The 17,337-nt window shown below is 49.0% G+C and overlaps 1 protein-coding gene across 1 annotated transcript; it reads left to right on the top strand.

Annotated features, from left to right (window-relative positions):
* The first annotated feature begins 11,002 nt into the window (after positions 1-11,002).
* Positions 11,003-17,097, top strand: NR1H2 (nuclear receptor subfamily 1 group H member 2). Its single transcript, XM_006208402.4, has 10 exons — positions 11,003-11,163; positions 11,275-11,407; positions 11,909-11,969; positions 12,051-12,170; positions 12,494-12,784; positions 12,866-13,149; positions 13,350-13,529; positions 14,170-14,269; positions 16,276-16,484; positions 16,770-17,097. Exons 3-10 carry the CDS (start codon positions 11,927-11,929, stop codon positions 16,914-16,916), a joined length of 1,374 nt encoding a protein of 457 aa, XP_006208464.1. The 5' UTR covers positions 11,003-11,163; positions 11,275-11,407; positions 11,909-11,926; the 3' UTR covers positions 16,917-17,097.
* The last annotated feature ends 240 nt before the right edge of the window (positions 17,098-17,337 follow it).

Raw genomic sequence — 17,337 nt, 5'->3', positions numbered from 1 at the left:
CTTTTTTTTTCAAATGTTCAATTATGAAAACTTTCAAACACAGAGCTAAATTGAAAGAATTGTACACTGAACAGCCATATACATTCTAACATGAACTCTGCTATCTTTGCTGTATCACATGTCTATCCATCTCTCCATTTCTTTATCCCAGTGGTTCTCAACTGGGGAGCTTTCTTCCCTCCAGGGGACATTTAGCATTGTTTGGAGATATTTTTGGTTGTCACAACTGGGGTAAGGGTGTTACTGGCATCTAGTGGGTAGTGGCCAAGGAAGTTGCTAAGCCATCTTACAGCGCACAAGACAGTCTTCCCCAACAAAAATTATTCGGCTCCAAATATCAATAGTTCCAAGGTTTAGAAATGCTACTGTGTCCATTCCTCAGTCCATCTCATTTTCTTGATTTCCAACTAAGTTGCAGACATCAGTATCCTTCATCCCTTATACTCAGCATAACTCATTCTTTAAACAGCTACGCAGTATCCCAGAGCATAAATGTAACACAATTTATAGAACCCAGGCCCTATGTAAATTGTTTCCACTTTTCAACTTTATAGACAATGCTGCAGTAATCATCCATAAATATATTTTTCCATGTGCTTGTTCCAGTAATACCTACATGTCAATTTCTGTGCACCACCAATGACCTGGATGTAAGTTGGTAGAATTTTTTTTTTACTTTTAATTTTTTTTGGTAGGGGGAAATAATTAAGTTTATTTATTTATACTTAGAGGAGGTACTGGGGGTTGAACTCAGGACCTCAGGCATGCTAAGCATGCACTGTACCACTTGAGCTATACCCTCCCCCACCCCGGAGTAAACTGGTAGATTTTAATACATATTGCTTAGTCACTCCCCAGAGAACTTGTAATGATGTATGCCTCCAACATCAGGGTCGATAATAACCTCAACTTCCCCATAATCTCACTGATGCTACCTGTTATCTGATGGGGGAAAAAAAGAAAAGCCTGTTTATTGTTACTAAAATGTTCATTTTCCTGATTACAAATGCTGTTGAGCATTTTTCTTTCTTTCTTTCTTTTTTTGCCACTTATATTTCTTCCTTCAGGAGTTCCTTTTCTCTTTTGCATACATATATACATACAAACACATATAACACAAAGAGACACATTTTGAGACTCCTTAAAAACTCAAATAACTCTACAAGACTTAGGATGATGAATGAGTCCTGCACCATTCCTTTTCCTCCAATTCTTTCCCTCCCAAGAGGCAATCACTTCCACCTTCTAACTGATCATTTTGGCATTATCTCCATGTCTCTAAGTAACATATTTCTATTGCTACTTCTTGATTTGTCAGCTTTAGACATCCTCTGCTCTCCCATGGTGGAAAGTAAGAGTTTAGCTCTCTTCCCTCCCTCTGTCCACACTTCTTCCATACACTCTTCTCTTTTCTTTTTAGTATAGTTACATAAAAATCTTGGTGAGCTCAATAACCTGCCTCAGGGCCTTTGAACAGGCTGTTCTGATCAAGTGTTTTCCCTCCAGAATCACTCCCCCTCCTCCTTCCAATAGTTTTCCCTTAGCACTTGAGATCTTCTAAAATTTCCTTAACTGAAATTAACATGACATTAACTAATGTTATCAGTAGTAAGCTATGGTGATAATTTCTTTTTTGGGGGGTGGGGTGGGGAGGTAATTAGGTTTTTGTTTATTTACTTACTTATTTATTCATATATTTATTTGGAGATACTGGGGATTGAACCCAGGACCTTGGGCATACTTGGTACACACTTTACCAATGAGCTATACCCACTCCCCAATGATACTTTCTATACTGGTAAATGACTTATTACCTTTAACACCTGTTCTCCCCATTAGACTCTGATCTCCACAAGGGCAGGGATCTTGGTCTGTTTCATTTGCCACTCTGTCCCTAGCATCTAGCAAAGTCTCAATAAATACTTTAAACAATCCAGTCTGAGCGCTAGTTGCTCTGAGAGATTTCCCTGACACAGCAGATGGCCAGTTTCTCTACAGTAACTCTCACCGCCTCTCCCCCTCCCCTGTCTCAGCAGCTTCAGTACTCAATCTTGACACCTCTGAATCCCTCCACCCAGATTCTGCATTACACAGTCCCAATTCTTCCTCTCTAAGATTAAGTGGTTTCTGAAAGGTTTGAGAAGGAAAAGACAGGCTCGGCTAACAAGCTAACTCGTGAATATAAGTTAGTAAGTGTCGGTTTGCTGATTCCCTGCTCATGTTTTTTGCTAGCCAGCTGGATTTTCAGAGAGACATATCTGGCCTTGACATGTTGATTTGCTGCCTCCCTGCCTCTACTTTTGTGATAATGATGCTGCTAAAGCTGTTCCATGCCTATTGGCCGAATACCCCAAGCTTGTAATTAACCCTGTAAAACCTCATGCACACGTCTTGGAGATGCTCAGAGCTTCAGAGCAGAAGCCCCTCTGAGCCCGCCGGCGTAATAAATCTGAGTACTCCAACCCTCCGAGTGGTGCTTGTTTCTTGGCTGGCCTGTCATTTCCGTAACGGGTCTCGCCTGCAAATTCATAAATGGTCACATGGTGGAGGTGTGGGCCTCTTTTCTCAGTCAAGAGCCTATCTTTCCTCACCACCTATATCGGTTTCTTTTTCTTTTTTTCTTTTTAAGAGTCCTAGTTTATGATTTATTCAAACTCTGTGAAGTATACTCCTAACAGCTAGAAATGTAAAGCCTTATGATTATCTACTCAGTCCAGGGAAAATATATTCTGATCAATCTGTCTGATAATACAGTTTGATTTGTATCGACTGAAATAAAATGCACAACCTGAAAGCTGAGAGTCAGGTTTTATTCGACAGATTTTCTTAGGACCCAAGCCCGGGACACAGCATCTCAGATCACTCTAAGAAGCTGTTCCAAAGTGGCAAGGGAGAAGCCAGGCTACACCAGTTTTTGCAACAAAGACCAAGTAGTCAGAATATCGAAAGGTTACTGGTAATGAAAGAAAATCAGTTATCTCAAGTTAAAGAGTTTAGTGCTTTTCTATGTATGGGAAGGTAAGAAAGTCTGGGCTCATTGAAATCATTCCATTGATAGGCACCTAGCTGTCTAGGGCCAGTGTCCTGTTCTTCCCCACCCTGGGTCCGCTCAGGGGGCATGACTGGGGGCAGCTGCAGAGACCTGGCTGCCTGCTCATCTGCATCCCGAGTTCCTGCTGCTCACTGTCAAGGGGTGGCCGTACTGGCTGATGACTTGATGGCTACAGCATCCTTTCACAGCATATTAATTCAACTTAATTGACTGCGGTCCAGCAAGTATTTACTAAGCACCTTCCCCAAGGCAGCAATTTTTAAAATTTTTTTTAATTTTTAAACTTTTCCTCCTTGGTTTCTTGAACTGAAATCCTAGTCCACATCCATCTCTTTTAAGCCTCTCTGCTTTTGTCCCTGCTGCCTAAAATGCCGACTCCAAGAAGCCAAGTTATTCCTCTCTGACTGCCCCCTGCTGGAGATAGTGTAACCTCACTTAAAATGGCTTTTCTCATGCTAAATCATGCTTAAGATTGATTTTAAACAGCACAAATTTTTTCCTTTTCTTAGAGCAAAAGCCCACAGACCCCTCCCTGAGCATCCTTTGTTCCAGGCACAGGAATGTCTAGAGATAAGTTTCATTAACCCCCAGGGCAGAAAACAAACACCAGACCCCTGCCCGCTGGAGGAGGAGGAGGTCCTGCTCTGATACCGCAGAAACAGGAGGTCTTATCACCAGATTTCCTTGAGGCTGATGCAGCTGTGTCAAAAGGAAAAGAATGCAGCCCAGATCCTTATCAGAAACACTGTTCCCTGGACTTTTGCTATAAAACTCCCTACTACCCCTTCCCAAAGGGAGCTCACAGTCTTGAAGACGTTTAGCCTACTGTGACCTCTTTTGCCCAGCCAAGAAATAATGATTTTATGCTTCACCCAGAACTCTGGGAGTCTCAGTTGGGCAATCAGGGTACAGAGGCTGGATTTCCTCAACAAATTTGGCCACCGTGCAGGACCCGCGAGAAACCCACCCCCCACCCCCCATTCTCCCACCGTCGGGGACGCCCTGGCTTGATCGGACCCTCCTCCTAGAGACCGTCCCCACACCGGCCTCCTTCTGGAGAGCGGAAGGTTGGAAGATGCCTTGAAAGGCCTGATCGCTAGGGTCCTGATTGGTTGGGTTAAGCCCTGGGTCGGACTCTGACCCGCCGTCCCAGCTACTGCAACTCCAAGGCGGGAGTAGGGAACGGAGGAGGGACCGCTCCAGCAGCTGCCCAAGCCGCCTTCGTTTCGGGGACTCTCCCTCTTCCTCCCACCTGCACCAGCTTGGACTGCCTGCTGCAAGGGAACTGTTAGGGGAAGGAAAAAAGTAGAGAAAAAGACGTCGCGAATCCTCGGCAGAATTAGGGTAAGTCCTCCCGCGTGCACACGGAGGCCCCTTTGACTCCATCCGTTTGGGGAAACTCGAGCTAGGGATTCCCCATATGGTGGCGCCGTTTGGATACCGGCCTCGGGCTTAGTGGGACTAGGTAGCCGTTTGAAGTTTTTGTGTTTTGTTGTAATTTTTTAAAGCCTTTCATTTGCTGATCGAAATCTGAACTGTATTTCCCTCACTTAGAAGATCAAAACGGGTGGCGCCTCTTGAATTTCACCAGCCAGCCCCTTGGGAGGAATGTTAGCAGATTGGTCAAACTATAGCTATAGTTCTACGTCTAAGAAAGAGACAGTGTTCTATTGCAACACTGTGTGGCCAATGTACGTCCTGGAGAGTGAAGAGAGATGGCTGACACAGGGTAGCCTGAATTTTTTCACCATCTTGCAGCTGGGATTGTTTTGTCAAAGGAATGGTAAGTGGGGCGAATTCCCTTATGTTCAGGCTTTTATGCAATTGCCTAACAAACATGTACGACCAGGAAATAAGTTGCTGGTGCAGAGAGCACAAAAGAAGCCTCCACCTCCGGTGTTTGGGGGATTCGCAGATCTCCAATGAACAGACAGATAATGATGTTACAACTTTGATGAACCCATTTAATCCCAACCCTGGGCATACATCGATGGCCTTACAGCCGGCACGTCCGCTGCCGCCTCCAATAGGAGGCAGTAGCCCTCCCGAGCCGCTGTGTCCTCCCTTGCTGACAGGAGAGGCAACAGGGCGGGTAAAGCCCCCTAAAAGCCCCCTTCCCCCCGATTAATATCAGGGGACAGGTATGGTCTCCCCCTCAGAGACCCGCCAGGGCACCCTTTTCGGCCAGGGACCCACTAGTAACGCAACAGGACAAGTTCCTTTGCTCCGGCTTCCGATCTGCATGGATAAACAAGAACAACCCGCTGGATATTACTGGCCCTATAGCCCGGTCTCTGCCTCAGATTTGATGAATTGGAAAAGCCGGAATCCTTCTTATAGAGAGGACCCCCCCCCCCAAAACAACTGATTTGTTTGGATTTTTGCCACATTTCGTCCTACCTGGGTAGAGATCCAGTTCTTAATGAATATGGTTTTGACGGGATGCGAGCGACACCTAGTGGCAGGAAAAATTGGAGGAGAAGCGTTAGATCTTTATTACGGGACTCTGGTCAGACTCCCGCCCCCAGTGTGGTGATCCCCGACGAGAACCCGAATTAGGACCCTAATACAGACGCTGGCAACGCCGTGTTGGCCCATTACCGGTGCTGTGTCTTGGCAGGTCTAAGAAAAGGGTTCCAGAAACAAAGAAGCCCAAATAAGGTACAGGAGCTCCGACAAGATCCAAATGAGTATTCTTTTGCTTTTCTGGAACATATTTATCAGGCGTATAGGAAATACACTGATCTAGACCCAGAGGCCCCAGAGAACTTCAGAATGATTAATATGACTTTCATCAGCCAGAGTACCCTAGATATTAAAAGAAAACTAAATAAGAGCCATGGGGGAGTCACGATTAACTCAGGACAATTGGTAGAAACTGCCTTGAAAGTCTATAGTGCCAGGGAAGAATGCAAGTCTAGGCCAATTAAAGTTCTGGAAGCTGCCGCAGACAACCGAGACCCCTTCAAGGGCAATTCTACCAGCAAGTCCAAAGGGAAAAAGAAAGAGTGCCCTAGACTAGAAAGAGACCAATGTGCCTATTGCAAAGAAGAAGGGCATTGGAATAAAGACTGTCCAAAATTTCAGACCAGGTCAAATAAGAAGAGGGACCTGGGTGGGCGGAGCATACAGCTCAGTGGTAGAGCACATGCTTAGCATACTTGAGGTACTGGGGATTGAACCAGTGAAAAAAAAAAAAAAAGATTAAAATAGCCCTTCTTTTGTATTCTCCTTGAGAAGAAATCACAATTGCTATTTGCTTTTGAATGGCAAGGTCCTATTTTAAGGGTCAGGACCCAGTACTGCTCATGGAAATCCAGCTGGTCTTAATTTACACGTTCCCAAAAGCCGAAGGCAACTTCGTGGGTTTCTGGGAATGGCAGGTTTTTGTCATATCTGGATTCCTAACTTCTGGCCTCATGGTCAAACCGTTATCATTATATGAGGCCCTCAAAGGCACAGACAGCAAACCTCTGGTTTGGCCTGGTGACTGCCAAAAAGCGTTTGAAAGACTTCAAACCAAATTGATGACAGCGCCTGCCCTAGGTCCACCAGATTAACAGGAAGAATTCAAGCTTTATGTGTATGAAAGACAAGGATTCACCTTGGGAGCACCTGCCCAGGTGCTCGGAGACATGCCAAGACCTGAGGCCTATCTGTTGTTAAGGCCAGCAGTCCTCTGTGCCTGTGGGGTCTACTGGAAACAACAGTGGTAAGTGGTTTTAGCAGGGAAAAATAAATATGTAGGGCTAACTCCGTGGATCCTTTGAATTGGAGAAACCTCTAAATTGTTAACATTTCAGAGCGTACTCATCTTCAACCATTCCACCTGTTTTAATTGGTATGTGGAGGTCCCCAAAGGCTTCAAAATTCCAAAATGGTCTCATGGAAAGATCTGTTGTAGAAGGCCAATGAAAGTCATGTGATAAAAGGCACCTGACATTTTAAGTACTGCTCCCTTCTCTCCTTTGTTTGAGTACTCAGTCTAGTAATCTTCTGAACTGCCTTTCCACTCAAAAGGCATGAATACAGTCCGTGATCTGGGAAATAGTATTGAATTAATATCTGGCATTAAAGTTAGCTTAAGCTTGTTGGTTTGATTAATACAGGCATGTCTCTAGAGTCATCAACATTACATATAATACTTTTATGGTACCTCTGTTATCGGGTGGGGAAGCCCCCTAAAAAGGGGAGAACACCAAAGAGTGGGTTCGTGTCTTCTGGCCGTGAAAAAATTCACAGTGGAGACAAAGGGGCAGAGTGAAAGCTGTTTGATTGCTCAAAAGAGGAAAAGACACTCAAGTGTAAAGACCCAGGTGGCTTGACGTAAGAACTCCTGCTCTTGGGGTCTCTGCTGGGTCCATTTATCTGTCTTCTTTGTGGCTTTTTGTCCTCTTTCCATCGGCTGCTCTTTTCCTGCTTGGGTTCCTGCTGGCTTCCTGCTCTTTCTGCTCTGTGGAACAAACACTTTGCAAAAACAAGATCAGGTAATTAGAGACCCTTAAACACTGTAGTCAAGCTAGCACAATGTGGTCAAGCTAGATCGAGCAAGAGAGACCCTTAAACAATGTGGTCATATAAATTGGATCTAGTCAGGGCTTTCTGTTCCTTCAGGGTGGCTTTTCCCATTATTCAAGCACAAGTATCACTTAAGGCCAACTATAGGTTAATTTTAAACAGGTTAATTTTAGATCTTTAAAGAAATCTCTACAGGGGACAGTATAGCTCAGTGGTAGAGCACATGCTTAGCATGCATGTGGTCCTGGGTTCAATCCCCAGTACCTCCTCCAAAAATAAATAAACCTAAAAAAAGAAACTAATTAAACTAATTGGGCTTACGTGATATTGTTCAGTTAAGCGGGAAACATTGTCAAATAAGTGTTGATAAAAACTTCCTTGATTGTATCATTGGTAAACATTATTAATATGCATTCTGGAAATTATATGAAATTCCTCAAATTCTGGTATGTCCTGGTAAATGATAATTAGTCATAATTTTAGTGTATGTCACAGCAGTAGCCAAGTTTCTTTTCAATTGCATTGTAAGTCTTTTGTCATTTATGGACAATTATTTTGTACTCTGATGCTTTTGCAAAAAAAATTCTTCATCTTCAAGAAAATTCAGAGAAGGGACTTTTTGACAAGTACAGATTTCTGGTGACTTTCAGGTCATACTGCTGAACTGGGTAAGAAATGAAAGAATTCTAGTGGAAAATCTGATGGCTTCATAAAACTGTTAACAGAAGATTAAGAATATAGATCCATCACATAGGACTGAGCGAACTTATGAGTATAGTTATAATTTTTGGTCTTTGTCTGAAAGTTTTAATCTATGCTTTCTAGATATAAGAAAACTTTCAGTTTACACCTGTAAATAGAATTGAACCATCTTTTCTCTCTACCTGAACCCTCCAGGATTTGGAAACTCTTAGGTTCCCAGTGTCACTGAGCCCAAACTCTTTCTGCTTGCCACACGACAGGCCAATAAATCGGCAGATGAGATCCTGGAGCAAGGAATAGCAACTTTATTCAGAAAGCCAGCAGAATGAGAAGATGGCAGACTAATGTCCTAGAGAACCATCTTCCCCAAGTCAGAATTCAGGCTCCTTTTATACTAAAAGGGAAGGGGATATGCTTGGTTGTTGCAAAGTTCTTGGTGTAGGAATTCTTTGTTCTTGGAATCCTTTGTTTTTGTAGCTGTCCATTTGGGTCAGATCATGATGTCCTTGTAAATCTCCAGCAAAACAAATGTTATTTTCTATTCTGCAACTTGTTATCTTTATATAAATGGAAAAGTGTTACTGTCCTTAAAGGTTAGAGCCTTGAGAATTGGTTATCCTGTATAGTTCAGGCTACAGTTCTTTTACAAAAGGTGCAGAACCAGCAAGACTAAGCCTAGGAAACAGAGCATGGGGTTAAGGTCAAAGGAACAGATCTAATATGGAGTCAGATTTGTTCTTTTCTATTACAGAATCAAGCTACAGTGTGCTTTAGTGTGAGAGAAACCATTTTGTCAGTTAGGTTTTTTTTTTTTCTTTCACTCTTTCACTTTAACCCAGAAGGTGTTCCAGGAAGAAGGTCATAGGCTGATAACCTCAAAAGAATGGACGGTCCCTCCAGAGTTTTCCCCATGATGTCAACTAGGTCTTATCAAGATGGAAGGATACAGCCCCCTGCAAAACACCCTGATTGTTATCATCTTTCTGCTCTGTCCAGTTTTTTTTTAAACTGAATAATTCTAACCCCAAGATGGATTCACAGTCTCTAAGGCACTAGCCTGCTGTGACTCCCATTTCCCTGGCAAAACAATAAAGCTATTCTTTTCTGATTCTCCCAAAATTCTGTCTAGGGGTCTCAGTTTGGCTATTGGGATACAGAGGCTGGTCTTTCTGCAACACTGAGAGTGATGTGACTTGCCCCAAAACTGTCATCCATCTTCCATCTGTTTCAGCCTTTTGCACTTTTCCAACAGTGAAAAGTTAAAAACATTACCTTTTACCATATTAAACATAGCTCTCACATACTGGGTTCTTTACATGAGCCTGGCCCTATGTGTGCTTTTTACCTCACTTGATAATAATGGCAATGCAGTGAGCTCTTGTTCCCAATTACAGATGAGCAAACTGAAGCACAAGGATAGTAAATAGCTTGGCTCAACATTACACAGCAAGGAAGTGACAGAGACACTGGTTCAGCCATCCTCTGATGCCTGTCTTAGCCACTTGTTTTATTGGTAACATTCTTGGATGGACAATTACACAGCTTAAGGGCCATGATGGAATGGACAGAACAAGCTACAAAACGGCATGGGGCATATACTACCATTAAAAAAATGCATACATGCTCAATATAGATCTGATTACCATGGGGGAAAGACTTTGGAACAATATCTATTATCGATCCATTTAAGTATTCTGAGTGTGGACTAAGAATGCCGCCTGCCATATTAGTAAACAAAGGATGTTATGGCCGTCAAGCCTGCAGCTACTACAGCCGCCCCTAACTGTGCTCCCTGAGGGGACTCAGGATGGGAAAGAACGGGACACTGGCCCTAGACAGCTAAGATGCATAACAAAGGAATGAGTTCAATGAGCGCAGACTCTTGCATCTTCCCATACATAGAAAAGTACAAGATTCATTCACGTGTCCAGTTTTCTTTAATTAACAGTACTCTTTTGAGGTACCGGGGATTGAACCCAGGACTTTGCATCCTAAGCATGCGCTCTACCACTGAGCTATATCCTCCTCCACAAAACAGTAATCTTTTGACGTTCGGACTATCTGGTTTTTGTTGCAAAATTCCCATATCCCAGCTCCTGCCTCCCTGCTCCCCCCAGCAGTCAGTCTCTCAGTACTGAGAGGCTGTCTCTCTACTTTGAGATCCTCAGGAAGTTTGCCCAAACATATTTCTCAACTTTTAGGTTGTACTTTACAATTTTTTTTCTTTTTTCTTTTATTTTCTTTTTAGGGGGAAGGGTTGTGAATTTTTTTCATTAAACAGGAGTTTTCTTTAAAAGCTATTATTTTTCTCTTTTTGGTAGAGGAATGATACTTTAAAAACTTTCTTCCTATCTTCAAATTACTTATAAAATATATTTTTTCTGGGTCTAGGTTTGTAATTTAATTTATTTAAAACCAACAATCAGCGCACCTCCAAAATCAGAAAACGTATAAAAGGACAAACATGCTTTAAATCAACTGTGTAGGAGATGTAGCCCCGACGATTATGCGGAGAAACTCTGGCTGCGAGCCCTGAGAGGCCCAGGGGAGAGTCTAAAGCCACCCAGCGCTTGGCGGGAAGGTTTAAGACTCCGCCCTCCTGCTCAACGTTTGATTGAATGAATCCGGAACTCTTCTGCCGACCCTCAGTGGAGCTACCCGGAAGGTAAACTTCCGGTGGGTCTAAGACTTCCGCACGGAGCAGCTGTTCAGGCTAGCCCTAGGCGGACCGGAATTCCGTCACCCCGACTCCCCTCCCACTTCCGGAAGTGATGCACGGTGGGGTTGCCGGAAGAAGTGGCGAAGTTACTTTTGAGGGGATCCGAGTCGCGGCAGCGCACCAGGGGATACAGAGGAGGAGGAAGAGAAGCAGATCAAGTGGACGAAAACAGGTGCACTCGAGTGTGGGGGGATGCGGGAGGAGCCCTGGGCCTGGGGCTTCCCGGCGTTCTCCGCGCTGCTTGGCTCAGCCCCCTTCTCCTTCCACCCCTACCCCTCCATAGCTCGCGCCGCCCCCCGGCTGTTTCCAGGGCAACGGAAGTAGGAGACCCCGCGAGAGGCGGCTCACGAGACCCTCGCGCAGCCATGAGCCCCGCCCCCCACTGGTGTTCGGAAAGGGGCGGGACCTGGAGAGAGGTGTGGGGGCGGGGCGTGATGGGAGGAGATGGGGCGGGACCTGGATGGCTTCGGGAGGGTCTTAGAAGGAAAAGATGTGGGCAAGGCATGAGAGGAGGAGGTGGGATCAGAATGAGGGATAGGGGTGCTTCCTTGGCGCAGGTTGGGTGAAGGCTGAGTAAGAGTAGGTGGGGTGAAACTGGGTGGGAAGGAGGAAGTGAGGGCAGAGCACAATTGAAGAAGAAGGGACAGAATCTGGTAAAAGCAGGTGGGCGGGATCTGGAGTGGATGGAGCCTGAAGGAGGGGCATAGTCTAGAGAGCGGGGCTTGAGATGAAGCCGAAGGCTGTCCTAAACCAGAAGGGGGCGGGCCTTATTAGAATTAGATGGGAGTGTATGGAGGCTGGCAGGGGCAAGAATCTGAAGAGATGAAGGAAAGAGGGATGCCCCCAACAAGACCTGTGGCTGGCCTAACCTGACCCTCCCTGGCCCCACAAGGTTCTCAGTACCCTATATTATGCAGGCTGCTCCGTGACGCACCATGTCCACCCCCACCACGAGTTCCCTGGACACTCCCTTGCCTGGTGAGTGACCCACTTCCCAACCCAGCCATACCCCACATCAAGTAATTGTCAGGAGAAACTCACTGTGCTTCCCTCTCCCAGGAAATGCCCCCCCTCAGCCCAGCACCCCATCTTCTTCACCTGATGGAAAGGAGGATGGGCTGGGAGGGGCAGACCCTGATGTCCCAGGCACTGATGGAGCCAGCTCAGCCTCCATCGTGGGTGAGATGAGGCCTGGGAAGGACTTGGAGTTGGTATGGAGGCTTGGGGAGGGATCTTGGAAGGAACAAAGATAAAAAATGGGGGTGGGTAGACCCAGTTTCTTGTTTGTTTGGTTTTTTTTTGTCCATCTTTGACTCCTCTTATTTGGAGCCATTCTATGGGGTTCACTGACACACACATCTCTCCATCTGAACTGCCATCTCCCCAACTGGTATCCCCGCCACACTGTGGCTTTTTGCCTCCGATCTCTCATGGACCTTACCCTCTGGCCGCTAGTTACCTCTGCGGCTCTGTTTCTCATGGCTACTGTCCCCCCACCCCAGTCATCCTAGACCCAGCAGAGGAGCCGGAGCGCAAGCGAAAGAAGGGCCCAGCTCCAAAGATGCTGGGCGATGAGCTGTGCCAAGTGTGTGGGGACACAGCCTCCGGCTTCCACTACAACGTGCTCAGCTGTGAAGGCTGCAAGGGCTTTTTCCGGCGCAGTGTCATCCGAGGTGGGGCCGGGCGCTACGCCTGCCGGGGTGGCGGAACCTGCCAGATGGACGCCTTCATGCGGCGCAAGTGTCAGCAGTGCCGGCTGCGAAAATGCAAGGAGGCCGGGATGAGGGAGCAGTGTGAGTGCCTGGGAGGGAGCGGGCTGGCCTGGCCCCTGCCCAGGCTTGGTGCCTCTGCTGAGTCCTGGGTCTCCCCAATAGGTGTCCTCTCCAAAGAACAGATCCGGAAGAAGAAGATTCGGAAGCAGCAGCAGCAGCAGCAGCAGCAACAGCAGCAGCAGTCTCCCCTGCCAGGGCCGGGAGTCAGCAGCAGCTCAGCCTCCGGGCCTGGGGCCTCCCCTGGAGGGTCCGACGGGGGTGGCCAGGGCACCGGAGAAGGTGAAGGTGTCCAGTTAACGGCCGCTCAGGAACTAATGATCCAGCAGTTGGTGGCGGCCCAGCTGCAGTGCAATAAACGCTCCTTCTCTGACCAGCCCAAAGTCACGGTACTGCCCCTTCCACAGCCTGGAGGGGTGATGGGCCCAGCGGGGTCAGGCCAACAGGCCGTTGGGAGAGAATGAGGCTCTAGAGGGCAGGGGCTTGGAGAGGAGGGTCTCTGAGGGTGTAGGCTTTGCCTCAAGGGGCACCCATAGCCTTGGGCTCACGGGAGAAGTCCTGAAAGTAACCTGGCCCCCCATGTCCCCAGCCCTGGCCCATGGGCGCAGACCCCCAGTCCCGCGATGCTCGCCAGCAGCGTTTCGCCCACTTCACGGAACTGGCCATCATCTCAGTCCAGGAGATCGTGGACTTCGCCAAGCAGGTTCCTGGCTTCCTGCAGCTGGGTCGCGAGGACCAGATTGCCCTCCTGAAGGCATCTACCATTGAGGTAATGGCCAGCTCACCCAACCTGCCCTTGAGGAACCCCACAGATGAGCCCCAGGGCAGATGCTGGCCGCATAGTGACAAGGAAGACTCCAGTCCCTGCCCTCTTCTCGTGGGCATGATATTCTACAGGAGAATGTCAGATTACTAAACAAGTCATCAGAGCCTTCCAGGAGGCAAGGAGAGAAAGGAAACAGGAACTGAGGATGAGGATAATAGAGGATTGTTCTGGAGGGACGCACTTTAGAGAAAGTACCAAAAGAGCTTATTTGGGGGGTTGACATTTGAACCAAAACAGTGGTAATGAGTAAGTGTTGAGAGCCTGGTATTTGCCAGGCCCCTTTCCAAATGCTGGGTGTGTGGCAGTGAACGAAAGAGATGAAAATGCCTCATAAGCACCTGGGGAGAGTGTCCTAAGTGGAGGGTGCTGGGCGTCTTGCACCTGGAGGAAGGAAAGAGCTCAGAAGGGCCAGCGTGCTGACTGCAGGTGTGGCTGGAGAATGGGGTCGGGGCAGAGAGGTGAGGAATGATGCTGGCAAGATCAGGGCCCCCATTCAGGCCAGGAGAGGAGGGACAGTGGCTAAGGGGTTACAGGGAGGCCTCAGGCCCCTGCTCCTACTGACCCCTCTCCCTGCTGCCCTCAGATCATGCTGCTGGAGACAGCCAGACGCTACAACCACGAGACAGAGTGCATCACTTTCCTGAAGGACTTCACCTACAGCAAGGATGACTTCCACCGCGCGGGTACGGCAGAGAGCAGGCTTGGGGGTGGGGGCAGGGGTGGCACCCTGGCTTTGGGTGGTACCCTGGCTGGGTCCCTGCTGGCCTGGAGACCTCGGGCTCTCTGATCCCAGTCTGAGCCTCTGTTTCTTTATCTCTAAAATGGGGTGAGCGCTGAGCCCACCCTGCAGTGAGACAGGAGTACCATCTCTGCACGGTGGGACAGAGTGCAGGGTGAGGCAGAGGGGTTCTGCTATCACATCGGGTGTCTCGATAGGAATTAAGAAAAGCTGCTCCCTCATCCCCAAACCTGGTCTCACTGAGGGAGGCTGGATCTCAGGCCACTGTGAAATGGGCAGCCTCCCCAACTGTGCAAGGCAGCCTTGGCCTCTGCCCTCCAAGGTCACTTACTTGGATGTAACCTAGGCGATGGGCTTCTGGAGGAGGTGTAGTTGAACTGAGGCCAGAAGAGTGGGAAAGAACACTTGGGAAAAGGGAGGTGGGTGTAGCATCACCCACCAGGGAATGTGTGTGCAGAGGCCTCGCTTTCTCGGCCTCTGGGCTTTCTCGGTGAGTTTTGTTCCCGCCCATCACTCTCCCTGGGGGCACTTCTTTGTACTCCTAGACACCTCCTCCTAACCCCATCTTCCCTTCCTCTAACTCCTGGCTCTCCCAACACCCAAGACAGTGCCAGTAACCCTTTGAGTGTAAGCTTGGCAGGGGAGCACTGGAGGGTGGGGGAATGTTTCCAGCAGAGGTATCAGCATGTGCAAAGTCCTGCAGTGGGCAAGAGCTGGGCAGTTTTAAGGAACTACAAGGAGGCTCAGGCAGCTGGAGCACAGGGATGTGGGGCTGGAGAGGAGGTTGGGGTCCCACCACTCCCCCCTCCGCCATTGCCACAGCCCCAGTCCGGGCCTCAGGTGGCTTTCTCTGGAGCATTGCAAGGGCTCCTCATGGGTTTCTGTCTCCACCCCAGCCCAGTGTGTTTGTTCACACAGTTGGGAGAAGAATCCTATTAATAACCAGGTTAGCACATGTCCGTGGCTCCTGTCTCACTGGGAGAAAAGCTAAGAGTCCTCACCGGGCCCACAGGCCCTGCTAGGTCTGGCCCCGTTCCCTCTCCGCCTTCACCTCCCACCCTCCCCTCACTCATCCTCCTCCAGCCACACTGGCCTCCCTCTTAGGGGAACCCACCAACTGTGCTCCCACCTCAGGGCTTTTGTCCTTGCTGGTCCCTCTGCCCAGAACTAGGGTGACCAACTTGCGTCAGTTTGCCTGAACTTCCCAGCTTTCATATTAGAGGTCTCCTGGCCTAGGAAGCTTAGTCCCAGGCAGAACAGATGGGTGGTACCCAACCTGGAACACTCACATATCCTGGTAACTCATTCCCTCCCCTCCTTTGGCTCAGACACCCTACAGCAAGCCTTCCTATGGTGTCCCCCTCCGGTAACCCTCTTGTCTAAGATGTTGACGTGATTCTCAGTGGCTCCCATTACCCTGATCCGTAGAACTCATCACCATCTCACAGGATGGATATGTCCCGTCAACCCAAGTACTACGGAGTCGGGGCTTTGTCTTATAAATACTCTGCCCTGGGGCCTGGCATGCAGTAGGTGCTCAATGAAGTTGGATGAATGAATGAGTCACTCTTGGAAATGAGTTTGGGCTTTCCTCTGAGAGCAGTGGAAGCCACCACAGGGGGTGACATAATGCAACCTAGGCTGAAAAATCTTTCCTTTTCCTGAGGAGAGATCCTGGGAGGCCAGGAATGAAGTGAAGGTGGTGTTGAGGGAGTAGAAAACTCTAGATAAATGTTCACTCTCGTTACTTGGTCCTTCATCCGGGCAAGGTTTGTAGCACAGCTGCTCTGTGCCAGGCGTCCGGGTAGGCAGTGGGGTTACGGGGTGAACAGCACTGAACTTGCTGCTGTTTTCCTCACTGCTGACGGTAGGCAGCGTCCTGGGCCAGGCTGGGGGCTAGTTCCAGTGCTGGGTGGGGTGTTCATCGGGTCGGGCCTCCCACCTTTGCAGGCCTGCAGGTGGAATTCATCAACCCCATCTTCGAGTTCTCCCGGGCCATGAGGCGGCTGGGCCTGGACGACGCCGAGTACGCCCTCCTCATCGCCATCAACATCTTCTCGGCCGACCGGCCCAACGTGCAGGAGCCGAGCCGAGTCGAGGCCCTGCAGCAGCCCTACGTGGACGCGCTGCTCTCCTACACCCGCATCAAGAGGCCCCAGGTACAGACGGCGCGGGGAGGGCCCGGAAGTCCAGACCCACGTGGGATCAGCCCAGGGCTGGGGTCTGGCTTCCTAGTCCGAGCCCAGCTCTGTTGGGCTCCCTGGTAGCAGTCTGAGCTCAGGCCAATGTCCTCATCAGTCTGTCCTCGGGCCACAGGGGCTGGGGTCCCCAGATGCTGTCCAGCTGACACCCACTCTGTCTCTCCTGGCTCGGCTTGCGGAGGGAGGCCTGCTAGGTGGTCTGGTGAGCTGAGCCATGCCTGCCTCCCTCCCGTCCCCCTACAGGACCAGCTGCGCTTCCCCCGGATGCTGATGAAGCTCGTGAGCCTGCGTACGCTCAGCTCCGTGCACTCGGAGCAGGTCTTCGCCCTGCGGCTCCAGGACAAGAAGCTACCGCCTTTGCTGTCTGAGATCTGGGACGTCCACGAGTGAGGGGCCCAGCCACACTGCCCCAGCACCCTGCACCCTCCAATGAACGGACACTGGGGTGGGAAGGGGCCGGGCCTGGGGTCCCACCTTCGGGCTTGGAGCAAGGCCCCTGCCCCACCAACCCTCAGCCCTCAGGATGAGCCCCAGTCAGGGTCCAGGAGCCCCTCTCTCTGCCTAGGAGTCTTCCTGGGAAGGGTGAATGGGTCACAGGTCCTGACCTCTGACCTCTCCCAGCACTCCCAGCTGCCCTCCCCGCCCAGCTTATGCCTCAAGCCTACTGCGCAGTGCACCTTGAACAGAGGGAGGGGTGGGCCTGTGACTCCCCCACAGCTCAAGAGACCACAGGCCCCCCTCCCTCTGCTCCTTTTATTTAATAAAAACTAAAAAAATACAAAAAGAAAATAAAATATGAATAGAAACCTAT

The sequence above is a fragment of the Vicugna pacos genome, chromosome 9 (assembly GCF_048564905.1).
Source record: "Vicugna pacos chromosome 9, VicPac4, whole genome shotgun sequence".
Taxonomy (NCBI): Eukaryota; Metazoa; Chordata; class Mammalia; order Artiodactyla; family Camelidae; genus Vicugna; species Vicugna pacos.
Note: the sequence above shows the minus strand (reverse complement) of the source record. Positions and strands in the feature narration are given on the sequence as shown.